At 44.4% G+C, this 20,722-nt stretch overlaps 1 protein-coding gene across 1 annotated transcript; it reads left to right on the forward strand.

Annotated features, from left to right (window-relative positions):
• The first annotated feature begins 5,633 nt into the window (after positions 1 to 5,633).
• Positions 5,634 to 16,937, forward strand: ecrg4a (ECRG4 augurin precursor a). The gene is made up of 4 exons (XM_046361173.1): positions 5,634 to 5,865; positions 8,900 to 8,947; positions 9,044 to 9,213; positions 16,011 to 16,937. Exons 1-4 carry the CDS (start codon positions 5,796 to 5,798, stop codon positions 16,158 to 16,160), a joined length of 438 nt encoding a protein of 145 aa, XP_046217129.1. The 5' UTR covers positions 5,634 to 5,795; the 3' UTR covers positions 16,161 to 16,937.
• Positions 16,938 to 20,722: the final 3,785 nt, after the last annotated feature.

Here is a 20,722-nt window from a genome sequence, read left to right on the forward strand (position 1 = left end):
ACCTTGTCCAGGTTGTCCATGCCTGTCCACAGTCTAGGATGATGACTGGCATCCTGTCCTCACAATCAGTGATCTCAGCTGTTTTGTGCAGTGTGCTCAGGAGGACCACATTCTTGTTCCTCTTTGGGAGGTAAGAAACTAGAGTGGTGGTGGGGTGAAGGCAAACTTTGATGAGAAGGCCTCTCTCCACCTTGTTGTGAGGAATGCAGGGGGGAGCTCAGGCTTGTTCTTTCTAACTGTGCCAACCATGGTGATCTTCCTCTTCAGGAGCTGCTGGCTGAGTGCAATCAGTAGCACACAATCGCCATTTCTCATTGTGTGTGTGTGTCTTTGTGGTTTTTGTGGTGTGTAGATGATTTTATAACTGCTGGGTCAAAATGACCCTAAGACAATCTTTGTACCCCGGTGGTGTACAGCTTTCATGGAAATATGAACACAGGAGATGTTTCACTTTTTCTAATGTTGGGGTCACTCTAGGACAAGTCATCAAATTTCAAGTTGAAAAAATATAATTTAAGGGGTTTTCTCTGCTGTTAAACATAGTAGCGAGTCATGTTTTACACGTAAGGGTTCATTCAATTCAATGGCTTTATTGGCATGGGAAATGTGTTTACATTGTCAAAGCAAGTGAAAGAACTAAAACAAAAAACAACTAATCAAATAAAAACAAAGACAAATACAACCAGACAATAACAATAAACATGAAACAATAAAAATGTTTCACAACATTTACATTTATATTATTAGCGGATAAATGTTACATAAGTGACATTATGCAAATAGTAGAATGTACGAATAATGGGGAAAAATAGGCAGATAAATATAGGTTATATTTACATTGGTTGACCTTTTCTTGTGTCAGCAGGTTACACATTTTGTGGCTGGGATTGCACACAATATAGTAGCCAGATCTAGGAAAACAGTTCCAAAGGCTGGGTATACGACCGTGGCCAAAAGTTTTGAGAATGACACAAATATACATTTTCACAAAAGTCTGCTGCCTCAGTTTGTATGATGGCAATTTGCATATACTCCAGAATGTAATTAAGAGTGATCAGATAAATTGCAATTAATTGCAAGTAATCTTTGCCATGCAAATGAACTGAATCCCAAAAAACATTTCCACTTAATTTCATCCCTGCCACAAAAGGACCAGCTGACATCATGTCAGTGATTCTCTCGTTAACACAGGTGTGAGTGTTGACGTGGACAAGGCTGGAGATCACTCCGTCATGCTGATTCAGTTCGAATAACAGACTGGAAGCTACAAAAGGAGGGTGGTGCTTGGAATCATTGTTCTTCCTCTGTCAAACATGGTTACCTATAAGGAAACACGTGCCGTCATCATTGCTTTGCACAAAAAGGGTTTCACAGGCAAGGATATGTATTGCTGCCAGTAAGATTGCACCTAAATCAACAATTTATCGGATCATCAAGAACTTCAAGGAGAGTGGTTCAATTGTTGTGAAGAAGGCTTCAGGGTGCCCAAGAAAGTCCAGCAAGCGCCAGGGCCGTCTTCTAAAGTTGATTCAGCTGCGGGATCAGGGCACCACCAGTACAGAACTTGCTCAGTTCTATCAGACAGATAGTTACACTCGACAATCTCTGCCTTTAGTATAGCATGATCAACTGTATCAAAGGAGAGATCAATAAAAAGTCAGACAGAGTGCTATTTTTTGTCAAGGGCTTCAGTGTTATCATTTAAAACCTTCATGGCTGCTGTAATTGTGATATGCGTCTTCCTGGTACATTGATAAAACTGTTTTAGCTGTTCACTCACAAGGGTTTAAAGTATTTTCACCAGGGGTGATAGCTTTGAGATTGGCCTATAATTATTGAAAAGAGTTGGATCTCCCCCTTTTAAAAGTGGTCGGACAAATGCTGATTTACAGATCTTCAGGATTTCATTCCATTCCAGGGTTAGATTGAACAGAGATGTAAGTGGTTCAGCTATGAAATCAGCTGCCAGATTTAAAAAGCAGGGATCCAAAAGATCAGGACCTGCAGGCTTTCTCTGATCTAAGGATTTCAGGGCTTTATGTACCACCTGCACTGAGAATTTGCAGGCTTCTCTGTTCTAAGGATTTCAGGGCTTTATGTACCTCCTGCACTGAGAATGATCAGGACCTGCAGGCTTTCTCTGTTCTAAGGATTTCAGGGCTTCATGTACCACCTGCACTGAGAATGATCAGGACCTGCAGGCTTTCTCTGATCTGATCTAAGGATTTCAGGGCTTTCATGTTCTAAGGATTTCAGGGCTTCATCTACCACCTGCACTGAGAATGATCAGGACCTGCAGGCTTTCTCTGTTCTAAGGATTTCAGGGCTTCATGTACCACCTGCACTGAGAATGATCAGGACCTGCAGGCTTTCTCTGTTCTAAGGATTTCAGGGCTTCATGTACCACCTGCACTGAGAATGGCAAAAAGCTCAAAGATTGACCAGCTCTCACTGGTTCATCCACACAGGGTTGTACAGAGACAGAGGACACTGAATCAAACAGCCTACCAGATGATACAAAGTGCTCATTGAAACAATTCAGCATTTCAGTTTTGTCATATACAGCAACAGAGTCCTTCAAAACACATGACGGTAATTCATTAACATTACTGTTACCAAACATAGACTTAATATCCTTCCGAAACGTTCTAGGGTCATTCAGGTTATCAGTGGTAACAGACATAAAATATTCAGACTTGGCCTTCCTGAGAAGAAAAGACGTGTTTCATAACAGCCTAAAAATAAGCCAATCAGCATCAGAACATGATTTCCTTGCTTTAGCCCAGGCTAGTTTACAGTCGTGAATAATACAAGACAGCTCAGAAGAAAACCATGGATTATCCCGCCCTTTAACCCTGAACCTGCAGAATGGGGCATGTTTGTTTACTATTGGGGAAAAACCATCAAGAAAGAATTTCCAGGCAGTTTCCACATCAGGGAAAAGCTCAATCTTGCCCCAGTCAAAATAAAACAAATCATGAAAGAAAGCCTGCTCATTAAAACACTTCAAATTTCTCTTACGAATAAAACGTGGGTTTGTCTTAGGAACCTTAGTATTTCTAAAAGCAACAACAACACAATGGTCACTTAAATCATTATAAAAAACACCAACCGCAGAATATTTATGTGGAACATTTGTCAATATCAAATCATTCAGGGTAGATTTATCTGGGCATTTAAGATTTGGGTGAGTTAATAGAATTACAAAACATTTTTTACCTGATAACTGATAACAAAATAGTGCTATATGAAGGGTAAGTAATCAGGAATGAATGAAGTCAAGGTGTGGCTGATGATGAGACGCAGGTGTGCGTAAAGATGGGTTGCCAGGACCAGTGCTTAGTAGACTGGTGACGTCCAGCACCAGGGAGCGGGAGTAGACGTGATGGTGGTGTTGATGTTTAGGCCAAGGTAGGTATAATTATTTGTGTGCTCTAGGGCATCGGTGTCTAGATAGATAGAATTAGTATTTGTTGTCCTGGCAACTGGAACTTTTTTTGGAACACCATTACTTTTGTTTGACTGAGATTTACTGGCCCAGGTCTGACAGAATCTTGCAAGGAAGATGTAGATGCTGCTGTAGGCCCTCCTTGGTTGGTGACAGAATCATCAGATAATCTGCAAACAGTAGACATTAGATGGTAGACATTTGATTTCAGTCTAGTAGGGTGAGTCCGGGTGCTGCAGAATGTTCTAGTGCTCTCGCCAAATCATTGATATAAATGTTGAATAGGGTGGGGTTCAAGATGCATTCCTGTAGAACCCACACCCCTTCGGGAAGACACACCCCTTCGGGAAGACACACCACTTCGGGAAGACACACCCTTTGGGAAGACACACCCCTTTGGGAAGACACACCCTTTAGGGAAGACACACCCCTTCGGGAAGACACACCCCTTCGGGAAGACACACCCTTTAGGGAAGACACACCCCTTTGGGAAGACACACCCTTTAGGGAAGACACACCCCTTCGGGAAGGCACACCCCTTTAGGGAAGACACACCCTTTAGGGAAGCCACAGCCCTTTGGGAAGACACACCCCTTCGGGAAGACACACCATTTAGGGAAGACACACCCCTTCGGGAAGACACACCCGTTCGGGAAGACACACCCCTTCGGGAAGACACACCCGTTCGGGAAGACACACCCCTTTGGGAAAACACACCCCTTCGGGAAAACACACCCCTTCGGGAAGACACACCCCTTCGGGAAGACATCTGTGTGTTTATTCTGATTGCACACATATTGTTTGTTTAAATTTCATAATATTGTAGGTTTCCTCCCCAACACCGCTTTCCATCAGTTTATAAAACAGGCCCTCTGCAAAAATTGAGTCAAATACTTTTTTTGAAATCAATAAAGCATGAGAATACTTTGCTTTGGTTTTGGTTTGTTTGTCAGTTAGAGTCTGCAAGGTGGTGGTTTGTTGTACGGTATTTTAGTAAGAAGACAATTTGACATTTGCTCACTGAGGAAATGTTGGAGTCTGCTGTTGATGATACTGTAGAGGATTTTTCCGAGGTTACATTTGACACAGATCCTGCAGTAATTATTTGGGTCAAATTTGTCTCGACTTTTCTGGATTGGGGTGATCAGACCTTGGATCCAAATATTGAGCAAGATGCCAGAGCTGAGGATAATATTGCAGAGTTTGAGTATATCCAAGTTGAATTTGTGGTCTGTATATTTTTTACCATCAACACCACAGGGCTTTTTGGGTTGGACAGTTTGTATTTTGTCCTGTCGTTCAGTCAATGTAATTGTAGAATCCAAGGGTTTCTGGTTTCTTTAATAGCTGATTCTAAGATGTGTTATTGATCCGGCAAATGTTTTAGAACACCTACTCATTCAAGGGTTTTATTTTTACTATTTTCTACATTATAGAATAATAGTGAAGACATCAAAAGTATGAAATAACACATACAGAATCATGTAGTAACCAAAAAAGTGTTAAACAAATCCAAATATATTCTATATTTGAGATTCTTCAAATAGCCACCCTTTGCCTTGATGACAGCTTTGCACACTCTATCATGTTTATGCTTCTGCTCTTGTCCAAAAAGGTTGGAGAAGTGGTTTATCCATAGATCTCCATGTTGCATAGCTAGTTCTTTGTGCTGATATTCTCTCTCTCTCTCTCTCTCTCTCTCTCTCTCTCTCTCTCTCTCTCTCTCTCTCTCTCTCTCTCTCTCTCTCTCTCTCTCTCTCTCTCTCTCCACTGCTGGGTGCACTTACTCGTTCCACCACTACAGCCTCCATTTTGACACTCTCAGCAACGTTAATTCAGTCGACTTAATTGGGTGGTAATAATTCAGAGGTTTATCGTTGGCTCAAGTTTGCAAGTTCACCTTTGGTATACACTGTATAAGGAGAACAGCAGCTATACGGTTAAAATTCCTCTCTCACTGCTGCTGCTGTACTTACTGGATGGAAAAGAACCCCAGGCACACATTAACATTCCTCTCTCACTGCTGCTGCTGTACTTACTGGATGGAAAAGAACTCATTAACATTAACACACGTTAACATCCCTCTCTCACTGCTGCTGCTGTACTTACTGGATGGAAAAAAAACATTAACATTAACACACATTAACATTCCATTAGAAGAAAAAACACTACTTCAGTCAGGCCTGTTTCTGTGGGTTGGATTTTGGGATAAACGACATTAAGCCACTACGGGCCAGTTTCCGATCGGAACGTTTGGCTCGCGGCCCCAACTGCGCCCCCTGTATCTGTGTGTTTGTGGTGTGTGTTGCCATTAGACGGGTCAGAACGCGAGAGCGAAGGGGACACCATGGCTTCTCAGCGGCTTTATCTGAGGTTGGTAGGGCTCACCGCTCTGCTCACATTGCTGGCCTTCGCAGGTGAGGTAACTCTCGCTTTCTCTTCCTGTCTACCTCTCTCTCTAGCTCCTTTCTTTCAACAATCTTTCTGTCTCCATCTCCTCCCATCTATCACTCTGTCCCACCAAACCTCCTACTATGCTAGATAATTTGATTTCACCCATATGGAACCAGACTTAGATTAACAAAGCTTCTGAAGCACTGAATTGTTTATTCATATAGTTATTTAAAAACTTAAAGTTTGAAGGTTGATGGTATGTTTTATGAAGTTTTATTGGGTATTTGAATTATCTAAGGTGAGTTATTTCTGCATAATGCATGAATGCGTAACACATTTCTTTCTCTTGTGTGGTTGTGGAATCTAGCTTGAAATAAATACTTATTCATGTTACTATACCAGAACTAGTTGGTATTGTTAAATCTCATGGCTCCTGGGGGGGGGGGGGGGGCAAAGGGCAACAGTCTGGTTTCAGTCACTGATAGTGTAGGACTGCCAGTGGAGTTGGGAGGAATGAGGAATTCATCCCGAGTTCTGCTGGTCTGATGAAGTGAGAAGGAACATTCCTATGACACACATATAAGAGGCAGGACCGTGACGACACTAATGAGAGGAACCAATTCATTTCCTGACTTAGCAGCAGAGATGGATTGGCTGTCTAGATGTGCAAGGAGTTGACTCCTCCTAGTAGGAGGGTATAAATATAGGTGCTTGTGTAAACATTTCTTTGTCTTTGCAGTTGTTTGAGACAGTGGGGAATAAAATTTCCTGCTGAAAGGTGAATTTGTCTCCCAGTGTCTGTTGGAAAGCAGACTAAACCAGGTCTTCCTCTATGATTTTGCCTGTGCTTGGCTCTATTCCGTTCGTTTAAAAAAAATCTTAAACAAACTCCCTAGTCCTTGCCGATGAGGAGCATACCCATAACATGATGCAGCCACCGCCATGCTTGAACATATGAAGAGTGGTACACAGTAACGTGCTGTGTTGGATTTGCCCCAAACATAATGCTTTGTATTGAGGATAAAAAGTGTAATTCTTTGCAGTATTACTTCAATGTCTTGTTGCAAACAGGATGCATGTTTTTGAATATTTTTATTCTGTACAGATTTCCTTCTTTTCACTCTGTCATTTAGGTTAGTAATCGTGGAGTAACTACAATGTTGATCCATCCTCAGTTTTCTCCACTATCACAGCCATCGAACTCTGTAACTGTTTTAAAATCAACATTGGCCTCGTGGTGAAGTCCCAGAGCAGTTTCCTTCCCCTCCCGGAACTGAGTTAGGATATACGCCTGTATTTTGTAGTGACTGGGTGTATTGATACACCATCCAAAGCGTAATTGATAACTTCACCAGGCTCAAAGGGATATTCAGTGTCTGCTTTTCTTTGTTATCTAATAGGTGCTCTTCTTTGTTATCTAATAGGAGCTCTTCTTTGTTATCTAATAGGTGCTCTTCTTTGTTATCTAATAGGTGCTCTTCTTTGTTATCTAATAGGTGCTCTTCTTTGTTATCTAATAGGAGCTCTTCTTTGTTATCTAATAGGTGCTCTTCTTTGTTATCTAATAGGTGCTCTTCTTTGTTATCTAATAGGTGCTCTTCTTTGTTATCTAATAGGAGCTCTTCTTTGTTATCTAATAGGTGCTCTTCTTTGTTATCTAATAGGTGCTCTTTGTTATCTAATAGGAGCTCTTCTTTGTTATCTAATAGGTGCTCTTCTTTGTTATCTAATAGGTGCTCTTCTTTGTTATCTAATAGGTGCTCTTCTTTGTTATCTAATAGGTGCTCTTCTTTGTTATCTAATAGGTGCTCTTCTTTGTTATCTAATAGGAGCTCTTCTTTGTTATCTAATAGGTGCTCTTCTTTGTTATCTAATAGGTGCTCTTCTTTGTTATCTAATAGGTGCTCTTCTTTGTTATCTAATAGGTGCTCTTCTTTGTTATCTAATAGGTGCTCTTCTTTGTTATCTAATAGGTGCTCTTCTTTGTTATCTAATAGGTGCTCTTCTTTGCGAGGTATTGAAAACCTCCCTGGTTTTCATTCACAGCTCGACTGAGGGACCTTACAGATAATTATATGTGTGGTGTACTGAGATGGGATAGTCATTTAAAAATCATGTTAATCACAATTATTGCACACAGTGAGTCCATGCAACTTCTGTGACTTGTTAAGCACATTTTTACTCCTGACTGTATTGATGATACTTATTGACTCAAAGTCAGTTCAGCTTTGCATTTTGTATTCATTTCTAAAAATTCCTAAAACTAAATTTCACTTTAGCATTGTGGGACCTTGTGTGTAGATCAGTGGAACAAAGTGTAAATGTAAAATCCATTTTAAATTCAGGCTGTAACACAACAACATATGGAAAACGTCAGTGTGTGAATACTTTCTGAAGACACTGTATATTCTAAAACAGGAGACACGTGACAATGGACTTAATGTGTCACTGAAAACTAGCTGGCCATGGAAATTCCATGAATCCCTTTCACCTCAAAAGGCTTTTCTAGCTGTCTCTTTCCCACCATTTTAATGAGTGAGACAGGTTGCCTAGACAGGGAAGAAGAGAGAAAGAGGGAGAGCGAGGTACGGAAAGAAAGCAGACCAGGCAGATCTCTCAGTGGAAAGTCTCATTCATCATTCATGTAAATGTGAGGTAGCAAATAGCAAACACCCCGCCTCCTCTCTAGACAGAGTACTACTGTCGGCAGATTAAAAAAAAGTTTAGTGGGGAAATCGCTGATTTGCAACTTAGACTCCTGCAAACCATTTCCTATAATCTCATCCATGTGCTCCACTTCTGGCTGTTTGTGTGTGTGTGTGCTAAGCCTTTACTGAATGAGCTGGGATTTATCACACCACAATCTAACTTTATAATCACAATAGACTTACAATGTGAATGCACCAATTTGTAAGTCGCTCTGGATAAGAGCGTCTGCTAAATGACTTAAATGTAAATGTAAATGTACAGTAGTCTCCATTACTTGCTAAAGGGATTCTAGGCTAAACATTAACCCACATTAACCCCACTAAGTGTTCTATTGACTCTCTTTATCAGATGTTTCCAGTGAGAGCAGCCTTCACAAGATCCTGAAGAAAAGAGATGGTAATATTCACAGATAGTTTTTACATACACACATTTAACACTGCACCTACTTTACATTCTACTGCCATTACAAGTCTCCTCTCTGCCTCCCCCCAGTGGTGGGTGACGGTAGCGCTTCACCTAAGTACAGGGTGGCTGTTGCTCCCGCCAAGGCCAAAGAGTTCCTGGCCAAGCTACGGCGGCCCAAGAGGAACATTTGGGACCGCAGCAGGCCAGATGTGCAGCAGTGGATCATGCAGTTCATGTACATGGGCTTCGACGAGACGGTGAGCGGGCCAAGAGGGTTGAATAATAAATAATAATAATAATTTGGCAGGTGCTTACATTTGCCGTATTTCACACATGTACAAGTGTGTACTTGTGTGAAATGGGAATGTGTTTTTTTTTGTGCATATTCCAACCCCCTGAAACAGCGAAGAGAGGGGTCACGGAATGGGGTAAGGCCTTGAGTTTAATCTGACACTGTGACCTAACCCTACTATGGGCCATTATCATAGTATTGCATATGTTATATGATTAGGTCACAAGGTTGTAAAAACTCCTGGCCCCAGATATGGGATAGGGTAAACAGTACTACGCTCCGTAGAAGAATAGGCCTATGAGAAACAGTCCACTGCACAACACACTAGTAGCCACCCACAGCTACATGGGGGAGAACAGACATTATACAAAGCACTAAGATCTAAAGTAACTGTGTGAGAAAAACTCATATTATGGCAAAATGCCAGTGTACTAAGTCGAATCAAATCTATTCATCTTATACACAGTTTACCGCTGGTAATAAAGGCCCAGCGAAATGCCTACGTGCCTACGCCCACAACAATGCAGTATATTAATCAATGACAAGTAGTAGAAGAGGCAGCATAGTAATAATGGACTGTACATACACACAGGCAACAGTGCTGTGCAATTGTTTTCTATTGATTCTACTACCGTGTGTGTGTGTGTGTGTGTGTGTGTGTGGGGGTGTGAGCAAGAGGGTTGGATGTGTGGTTAGTCAGTGCAAATCATTTTTAAGGTGCAAATTGTCTCTAAGGTACAGGTCTGTGCAGTAAAGCCATACTGCCCAGTCATAGGTGCAAGGACATACACTACGTAGGTTGAATGATGGAGGACTTGTGCAATGGAACACGTTCAACAACTAGGCAAAACTGCAAACACAAACCACATAGCTACGTCACATGACATGACGCTGGAGAGACGAAGGTACGGGGAGTAAAACATTTAATAAAGACGGACATGGAAAGAGACAGGAACAGCATCAGCAAACTAATATGAACGACAAAAACAATCCAATGCAGCAGCTGGGAACAGAGCTGAGGAACTGACAAATATAGAGGAGGAAATGAACAGAGCTGAGGAACTGACAAATATAGAGGAGGAAATGAACAGAGCTGAGGAACTGACAAATATAGAGGAGGAAATGAACAGAGCTGAGGAACTGACAAATATAGAGGAGGAAATGAACAGAGCTGAGGAACTGACATATAGAGGAGGAAATGAACAGAGCTGAGGAACTGACAAATATAGAGGAGGAAATGAACAGAGCTGAGGAACTGACAAATATAGAGGAGGAAATGAACAGAGCTGAGGAACTGACAAATATAGAGGAGGAAATGAACAGAGCTGAGGAACTGACAAATATAGAGGAGGAAATGAACAGAGCTGAGGAACTGACAAATATAGAGGAGGAAATGAACAGAGCTGAGGAACTGACAAATATAGAGGAGGAAATGAACAGAGCTGAGGAACTGACAAATATAGAGGAGGAAATGAACAGAGCTGAGGAACTGACAAATATAGAGGAGGAAATGAACAGAGCTGAGGAACTGACAAATATAGAGGAGGAAATGAACAGAGCTGAGGAACTGACAAATATAGAGGAGGAAATGAACAGAGCTGAGGAACTGACAAATATAGAGGAGGAAATGAACAGAGCTGAGGAACTGACAAATATAGAGGAGGAAATGAACAGAGCTGAGGAACTGACAAATATAGAGGAGGAAATGAACAGAGCTGAGGAACTGACAAATATAGAGGAGGAAATGAACAGAGCTGAGGAACTGACAAATATAGAGGAGGAAATGAACAGAGCTGAGGAACTGACAAATATAGAGGAGGAAATGAACAGAGCTGAGGAACTGACAAATATAGAGGAGGAAATGAACAGAGCTGAGGAACTGACAAATATAGAGGAGGAAATGAACAGAGCTGAGGAACTGACAAATATAGAGGAGGAAATGAACAGAGCTGAGGAACTGACAAATATAGAGGAGGAAATGAACAGAGCTGAGGAACTGACAAATATAGAGGAGGAAATGAACAGAGCTGAGGAACTGACAAATATAGAGGAGGAAATGAACAGAGCTGAGGAACTGACAAATATAGAGGAGGAAATGAACAGAGCTGAGGAACTGACAAATATAGAGGAGGAAATGAACAGAGCTGAGGAACTGACAAATATAGAGGAGGAAATGAACAGAGCTGAGGAACTGACAAATATAGAGGAGGAAATGAACAGAGCTGAGGAACTGGGTGGGTGGGTGGGAGGGAGGGAGGGAGGAAGTGTGGGTGGGTGGGAGGGAGGGAGGGAGGGTGGGTGGGTGGGTGGGCGGGAGGGAGGGAGGAAGTGTGGGTGGTAGGGTGGGTGGGTGGGCGGGGCGGGAGGGTGGGTGGGCGGGTGTGCGGGCGGGCGGGAGGGAGGGAGGGTGGGTGGGTGGGTGGGTGGGCGGGAGGGAGGGAGGAAGTGTGGGTGGTAGGGTGGGTGGGTGGGCGGGCGGGAGGGTGGGTGGGCGGGTGTGCGGGGGAGGGAGGGGGTGGGAGGGAGGGTGGGTGGGCGGGTGTGGAGGGAGGGTGGGTGGGTGGGCGGGCAGGAGGGAGGGTGGTTGGGCGGGCGGGATGGTGGGAGGGTGGGTTGGGTAGGTGGGCGGGCGGGCGGGCGGGAGGGAAGGAGGGATAATGCCCAGGCTAATTTGTTGTCGTTATTAGACTGGATAAAAGCAGATGGATGTTTCTGTCACAGCGGGACCTAGAGACTCTATTCAAAGAAGATAATTATTCTCCACCACTATGGACATCACTGGGCCTGACACACCTTGAATACACACACGCACGCAAACACTTTCAAGCTTTTTTTCCCCTCTCTAGCTATGTTTCTTCCAGATCAATGATTCCAATGGAGATCTTTAGAAACACCAGGACCAGGGAGAAAATCTTTGGCAAAAACAAGTCAGAAAGATTGACAGAGATTGGGGGAGACGAAACAGAGAGACAGACAGAGAGAGAGAGAGGTATTGAGAAGTAGAGGTTATGAATAAAGTAAAGGAAGGAGAAAGTTGTTTGCTCCTCAGTTTTGTAGACAGTTGACAGCTGCTGTAGACAGTTGACAGCTGCTGTAGACAGTTGACAGCTCCTGTAGACAGTTGACAGCTCCTGTAGACAGTTGACAGCTCCTGTAGACAGTTGACAGTTGCTGTAGACAGCTGACAGCTCCTGTAGACAGCTGACAGCTCCTGTAGACAGCTGACAACTCCTGTAGACAGCTCCTGTAGACAGCTCCTGTAGACAGCTGATAGCTCCTGTAGACAGTTGACAGCTGCTGTAGACAGTTGACAGCTCCTGTAGACAGCTCCTGTAGACAGCTGACAGCTGCTGTAGACAGTTGACAGCTCCTGTAGACAGTTGACAGCTGCTGTAGACAGCTGACAGCTCCTGTAGACAGCTCCTGTAGACAGTTGACAGCTGCTGTAGACAGTTGACAGCTCCTGTAGACAGTTGACAGCTGCTGTAGACAGTTGACAGCTCCTGTAGACAGCTCCTGTAGACAGTTGACAGCTCCTGTAGACAGTTGACAGCTCCTGTAGACAGCTGACAGCTCCTGTAGACAGTTGACAGCTCCTGTAGACAGCTCCTGTAGACAGTTGACAGCTCCTGTAGACAGCTGACAGCTCCTGTAGACAGTTCCTGTAGGCAGTTGACAGCTCCTGTAGACAGTTGACAGCTCCTGTAGACAGTTGACAGCTCCTGTAGACAGCTGATAGCTCCTGTAGACAGTTAACAGCTCCTGTAGACAGTTGACAGCTCCTGTAGACAGCTGACAGCTCCTGTAGACAGTTGACAGCTCCTGTAGACAGCTGGCGGCTCCTGTAGACAGTTGACAGCTCCTGTAGACAGCTGGCAGCTCCTGTAGACAGTTGACAGCTCCTGTAGACAGCTGACAGTTCCTGTAGACAGTTGACAGATCCTGTAGACAGTTGACAGCTCCTGTAGACAGCTGACAGCTCCTGTAGACAGTTGACAGCTCCTGTAGACAGCTGACAGCTCCGGTAGACAGCTGACAGCTCCTGTAGACAGCTGACAGCTCCTGTAGACAGCTGACAGCTCCTGTAGACAGCTGACAGCTGCTGTAGACAGTTGACAGCTGCTGTAGACAGCTCCTGTAGACAGTTGACAGCTCCTGTAGACAGCTGACAGCTCATGTAGACAGCTGACAGCTCATGTAGACAGTTGACAGCTCCTGTAGACAGTTGACAGCTCCTGTAGACAGCTGACAGTTCCTGTAGACAGTTGACAGCTCCTGTAGACAGCTCCTGTAGACAGTTGACAGCTCCTGTAGACAGCTGACAGCTCCTGTAGACAGCTCCTGTAGACAGTTGACAGCTCCTGTAGACAGTTGACACCTCCTGTAGACAGTTGACAGCTCCTGTAGACAGTTGACAGCTCCTGTAGACAGCTGACAGCTCCTGTAGACAGTTGACAGCTCCTGTAGACAGCTGACAGCTCCTGTAGACAGTTGACAGCTCCTGTAAACAGCTGACAGCTCCTGTAGACAGCTGACAGCTCCTGTAGACAGTTGACAGCTCCTGTAGACAGTTGACAGCTCCTGTAGACAGTTGACAGCTCCTGTAGACAGCTGACAGCTCCTGTAGACAGTTGACAGCTCCTGTAGACAGCTGACAGCTCCTGTAGACAGCTGACAGCTCCTGTAGACAGCTGACAGCTCCTGTAGACAGCTGACAGCTCCTGTAGACAGCTGACAGCTCCTGTAGACAGTTGACAGCTCCTGTAGACAGTTGACAGCTCCTGTAGACAGTTGACAGCTCCTGTAGACAGTTGACAGCTCCTGTAGACAGTTGACAGCTCCTGTAGACAGCTGACAGCTCCTGTAGACAGTTGACAGCTCCTGTAGACAGCTCCTGTAGACAGTTGACAGCTCCTGTAGACAGCTCCTGTAGACAGTTGACAGCTCCTGTAGACAGCTGACAGCTCCTGTAGACAGTTCCTGTAGGCAGTTGACAGCTCCTGTAGACAGTTGACAGCTCCTGTAGACAGCTGATAGCTCCTGTAGACAGTTGACAGCTCCTGTAGACAGTTGACAGCTCCTGTAGACAGCTGACAGCTCCTGTAGACAGTTGACAGCTCCTGTAGACAGCTGGCGGCTCCTGTAGACAGTTGACAGCTCCTGTAGACAGCTGGCAGCTCCTGTAGACAGTTGACAGCTCCTGTAGACAGCTGACAGCTCCTGTAGACAGTTGACAGATCCTGTAGACAGTTGACAGCTCCTGTAGACAGCTGACAGCTCATGTAGACAGTTGACAGCTCCTGTAGACAGCTGACAGCTCCGGTAGACAGCTGACAGCTCCTGTAGACAGCTGACAGCTCCTGTAGACAGCTGACAGCTCCTGTAGACAGCTGACAGCTGCTGTAGACAGTTGACAGCTGCTGTAGACAGCTCCTGTAGACAGCTGACAGCTCATGTAGACAGTTGACAGCTCCTGTAGACAGTTGACAGCTCCTGTAGACAGTTGACAGCTCCTGTAGACAGCTGACAGTTCCTGTAGACAGTTGACAGCTCCTGTAGACAGCTCCTGTAGACAGCTGACAGCTCCTGTAGACAGCTCCTGTAGACAGTTGACAGCTCCTGTAGACAGTTGACACCTCCTGTAGACAGCTGACAGCTCCTGTAGACAGTTGACAGCTCCTGTAGACAGCTGACAGCTCCTGTAGACAGTTGACAGCTCCTGTAGACAGTTGACAGCTCCTGTAGACAGTTGACAGCTCCTGTAGACAGCTGACAGCTCCTGTAGACAGCTGACAGCTCCTGTAGACAGTTGACAGCTCCTGTAGACAGTTGACAGCTCCTGTAGACAGCTGACAGCTCCTGTAGACAGTTGACAGCTCCTGTAGACAGCTGACAGCTCCTGTAGACAGTTGACAGCTCCTGTAGACAGCTGACAGCTCCTGTAGACAGTTGACAGCTCCTGTAGACAGCTGACAGCTCCTGTAGACAGCTGACAGCTCCTGTAGACAGTTGACAGCTCCTGTAGACAGTTGACAGCTCCTGTAGACAGCTGACAGCTCCTGTAGACAGCTGACAGCTCCTGTAGACAGTTGACAGCTCCTGTAGACAGCTGACAGCTCCTGTAGACAGTTGACAGCTCCTGTAGACAGCTGACAGCTCCTGTAGGTCAATCAGTAGGACTGCTTTAATGACTTCCTGGGTATGTGTGATTTCCTGTTGCCTGAACCTGCCTCTCTTGCTGTTGGATCCGACAGCCTCTGCATTTTAAACCATGTTGGTTTATACTCCCCATAGCAGCTGTCCTGTTCAAGTCATCTCCAAAACATCTGCTGACTAGCAAATCAACCCCATAGTCCCTTACACCCTATCTCCTTACCCCCTAGATCCTAGCTCCTACCCCCTTACCCCCTAGCTCCTTCTCCCTTACACCCTCGCTCCTACCCCCTTACCCCCTAGCTCCTTCTCCCTTACCCCCTAGCTCCTTCTCCCTTACACCCTCGCTCCTACCCTCTTACCCCCTAGCTCCTTCTCCCTTACCCCCTAGCTCCTTCTCCCTTACACCCTCGCTCCTACTCCCTTACCCGCTAAGTAATCAAGTAGATCTGAAAGGATCTGATGGGTATGAGCAACAAGTTGATTGCATAACCCTGCTCTCTAATGAGTGGAGTGGAAATGTTACGATATTTTTTGCACATTTCCAATGTTTCAGATCTTTTGAGTTGGGCTAAAGTTGAGAGGTTGTGGTCGTGTTTCCCCCACCAGAGACTGGAGGCGGACCTGTCCTACTGGATGGACCACGCGCGGTCCAGCGATCAGGGTCGCCAGCACCATTATGATGAGAACTCTCCCATTGGACCCCGAGACAGAGGGGCACACCGTCACGGAGCCGACGTCAACTACGACTACTACTAACTCAACATGCTGTCTCACTCCCCCTCTCAAAACGCAAGACTAACCTCTGTCTTCCTTCACTACTTCTAACCCCCTCTATTTCTCCCTCATATAGTGTGCAACTTCTTTTCTTTCTTTGTATACAGTTGACTTTCCGTTAAACAACACCTGGACAAACATTTTTGGGTTGTGCATCAGCTCATGCTTTTCACTCGTTTCTAACCCATCCCTTAGGGCCAAGACATCCTGTGGCGTGCCATGGGACCTTTGTACCTTTGTTATTCCTAATCTATATCAATGACCTTGCTGCTGTGTCTTCTACAGTACTTCCCATTCTCTTTGCCGAGGATACCAAGTAGATTTTTTCCACACAATCATTTGTATTCACTAATTAACGAAGCCAACTCAGGCATGGACACATTTTCTGAATGGTTCCAGATAAACAAATGATCTTTAAATGTAAAAACCTCTAACTTTATTTTATTCACTAGTAAGGATAAGAAATGTGGTTAAAATAAAGAGCCAGAATCTCAATTGGTGGGAATTAAATGGAACAAGTCACATCCACTAGATTAGCCTGAGTTATAATTGATGAACAGTTGTCCTGGAAAGGTCATATTCAGTTTGTCTGCAGCAAAGTGGTGAAATCTGTTGGTATTAGTGGTTTGGTTCATCAGGCTTGCTTTCTAACTCTATACTATATCGTAGCTTAATTTACCATATCTTATTTACTGTAATATTGTCTGGGCCAGCACATATGCCTCCTATCCACACAAATTACTCATCATACAAAATACATTTGCAAGACTAGCCTCCTCCTCTAATTACCTGGCTCCATTTGCACCTTTGTTTAAGGAACTCCAGAACTTGTATATTTACAACATTAACGTACGCAAAACACGCACTTTCATCTACAAATACTCAATCAAATTCAATCAAATGTATTTATAAAGCCCTTTTTATATTAGCCGATGTCACAACGTGCTGTACAGAAACTCAGCCTAAAACCCCAAACAGCAAGTAATGCAGATGTAGAAACATGGTGGCTAGGAAAAACTCCCTAGAAAGGCAGGAACCTAGGAAGAAACCTAGAGAGGAACCAGGTTCTGAGGGGTGGCCAGTCCTCTTTTGGCTGTGCTGGTTGAGATTATAACAGAAAATGGCCAAGATGTTCAAACATTCATAGATGACCAGCAGGGTCAAATAATAATAATAATCACAGTGGTTGTAGAGGGTGCAACAGATCAGCATCTCAGGAGTAAATGTCAGTTGGCTTTTCATAGCTGAGCATTCAGAGTTCGAGACAGCAGGTGAGGTACAGAGAGAGTCGAAGACAGCAGGTCCGGGACAAGGGAGCACATCCAGTGAACAGGTCAGGGTTGAAACAGTTGGGGGAGCAGCAACACGACCAGGTGGATTGGGGACAGCAAGGAGTCATCAGGCCAGGTAGTCCTGCGGCATGGTCCCAGGGCTCAGGACCTCTGGGAGGGGAGGGAGAGAGAGAGAATTACAGGGAGCATACTTAAATTCACACAGGACACTGGGTAAGAAATACTCCAGACATAACAGACTGATCCTAGCCCCCCGACACAAACTATTGCACCATATATACTGGAGGCTGGTACAGGAGGGGTTGGGAGACACTGTGGCCCCGTCCGACGATACCCTCGGACAGGGCCAACCAGGCAGGATATAACCCCACCCACTTTGCCAAAACATAGCCCCCACAACACTAGAGGGATATCTTCAAACCACCAACTCACTACCCGGAGACAAGGCTGAGTATAGCCCACGAAGATCACATCCACGGCACAAACCCGAGGAGGGCGCCAATCCCGGACAGGAAGATCACGTCAGTGACTCAACCCACTCAAGAAATGCACCCCTCCTAGCGATGGGATGGAAGCGCACCAGTTAGCCAGGGACTCAGCCCCTGTAATAGGGGTAGAGGCAGAGAATCCTGGTGGAGATTAGGGCTCCGGCCAGGCAGAGACGGCAAGGGCAGTTCGTTGCTCCAGTGCCTTTCCGTTCACCTTCACACTCCTGGGCCAGACTACTCAGGCTAGCACTGGAGTAAGTCAAGATTCTAGCAGCCATGTTTAGCACTAACTGAAGTTTATTTAGTGCTTTATCCGCGTATCCAGAAAGTAGAGCATTGCAATAGTCTAATCTAGAAGTGATAGAAGCATGGATTAACTTCTATGCATAATTTTTTGATAAAAAGTTTGATTTTTGCTATGTTACGAAGATGGAAAAAAAACAGTCCTTGAAATAGTCTTGATATGTTCTTCAAAAGAGAGATCAGGGTCCAGAGTAACGCTGAGGTCCTTCACAGTTTTATTTGAGACGTCTGTACAACCATCAGGATGAATTGTCAGATTCAACAGAAGATCTCTTTGTTTATTGGGATCTAGAACTAGCATCTCTGTTTTGTCCGAGTTTAAAAGTAAAACATTTGCCGCCATCCACTTCCTTGTGTCTGAAACACATGCTTCTAGGGAGGGCAATTATGGGGCTTCACCATGTTTCATCGAAATGCACAGCTGTGTATCGTCCGCATAGGAGCGAAAGTTAACATTATGTTTCCGAGTGACATCACCAAGAGGTAAAATATATTGTGAAAACAATAGTGGTCCTAAATCGGAACACCAGAACTTACAGTTGACTTTTCAGAGGACAAACCATCCACAGAGACAAACTGATATCTTTCCGACAGTTAAGATCTAAACCAGGCCAGAACTTGTCCATGTAGACCAATTTGGGTTTCCAATCTCTCCAAAAGAATGTCATGATCGATGGTATCAAAAGCAGCACTAAGATCTAGGAGCACGAGGACAGATGTAGAGCCTTGGTCTGATGCCATTAAAAGGTCATTTACCACCTTCACAAGTGCCGTCTCAGTGCTATGATGGGGTCTAAAACCAGACGGAAGCATTTCGTATATATTGTTTGTCTTCAGGAAGGCAGTGAGTTGCTGCGCAACAGCTTTTTCTAACATTTTTGAGTGGAATACCGCTCGGTCAGTTTAACTAAACCCTTCAATGGATTCTTCCAGGTTAATTACTGAGATCCATCTGTAGTCAGGTCCATAAGTATTTGCATCATTTTGGCTGTGTACGCCACCACAAAGGATTTTGAAAGGAAACAGTCAATATGTGATTTAAGTGTAGACTTTCATCTGTAATTTAAGGGTTTTGTCAAAATGATTATGAACTGTGTAGGAATTAAAAAAACATTCATACATAGCCCCCAATTTTATGGGCTCAAAAGTAATTGAACATATTAACATAATCATGAAATAAATTGTGAGTTTTAATACTTGGTTCCAAATCCTTTGCAGTCAATGACTGCCTGAAGTCTGGAACCCATAGACATCATCAGATGCTGGGTTTCTTCCCTGGTGATGCTCTGCCAGGCCTTTACTACAGCTGTCTTCACTTCCTGCTTGTTCTTGGGGCGTTTTGCCTTCAGCAAGTGAAATGCATGCTCAATTGGATTCAGGTCAGGTGATTGACTTGGCCATTGCAGAACATTCCACTTATTTGCCATCTAAAGGTATTGGGTTGTTTTCGCAGTATGCTTCGGGTCATTGTCCATCTGCACTGTGAAGCGCCGTCCAATGAGTTTTGAAGCATTTGGCTGAATCTGAACAGATAATATATCCCTAAACACTTCAGAATTCATCCTGCTGCTTTTGTCAGCAGTCCCATCATCAATATATACAAGGGAACAAGTTCCATTGGAAGCCACACATGCCAATGTAATAACACTACCTCCACCATGCTTCACAGATGAGGTGGTATGCTTCGGATCATGAGCAGTTCCTTCCCTTCTCCACACTCTTCTCTTCCCATCATTCTGGTACAAGTTCATCTTTGTCTCATCTGTCCACAGGATGTTGTTCCAGAACTGTACAGGTGTTTTAGATGTTTTTTGGCAAGCTCTAATCTGGTCTTCTTGTTTTTTGAGGCTTACCAATGGGTTACATCTTGTGGTAAACCGTCTGTATTTTCTCTGGTGAAGTTTTCTCTTGACTGTTGACTTTGACACAGATACACCTCCCTCCTGGAGGGGGTTCCTGATCTGGACAACTGTTGTGAAGGGGTTTTCTTCACCAGGGAAATAATTATTCTGTCATCTACCACAGTTGTTTTCTGTGGTCTTCTGGGCCTTTTAGTGTCCCGGAGCTCACCATTGCGTTCTTTCTTTTTAAGAATGTACCAAATAATTGATTTGGCCACACCTCAGGTGTTTGCTATCTCTCTGTTGGGTTTGTTTTGATTTTTCAGCCTAATGATGGTTTGCTTCCCTGGCAGGGACAGCTCTTTGTACTTCATATCGAGGGTTAACAGCAACAGATTCCAAATGCACACTTGAAATCAACTCCAGAACTTTTGTCTGCTTACTTGTAAATGACCTAATGAGGGAACAACCCACACCTAGCCACGGTGTAGCCAATTGTCCAATTACTTTTGGTCCCTTTAGAAGGGAGGCAAATATTTGCAGTGCTGTAATTCCTACACCGTTCACCCTCAAATTAAAGCTGAACGTCTGCACTTTCAGCTCATATTCATTATTTCATT

Source organism: Oncorhynchus gorbuscha, linkage group LG09 (genome assembly GCF_021184085.1).
Source record: "Oncorhynchus gorbuscha isolate QuinsamMale2020 ecotype Even-year linkage group LG09, OgorEven_v1.0, whole genome shotgun sequence".
NCBI classification, from domain to species: Eukaryota; Metazoa; Chordata; class Actinopteri; order Salmoniformes; family Salmonidae; genus Oncorhynchus; species Oncorhynchus gorbuscha.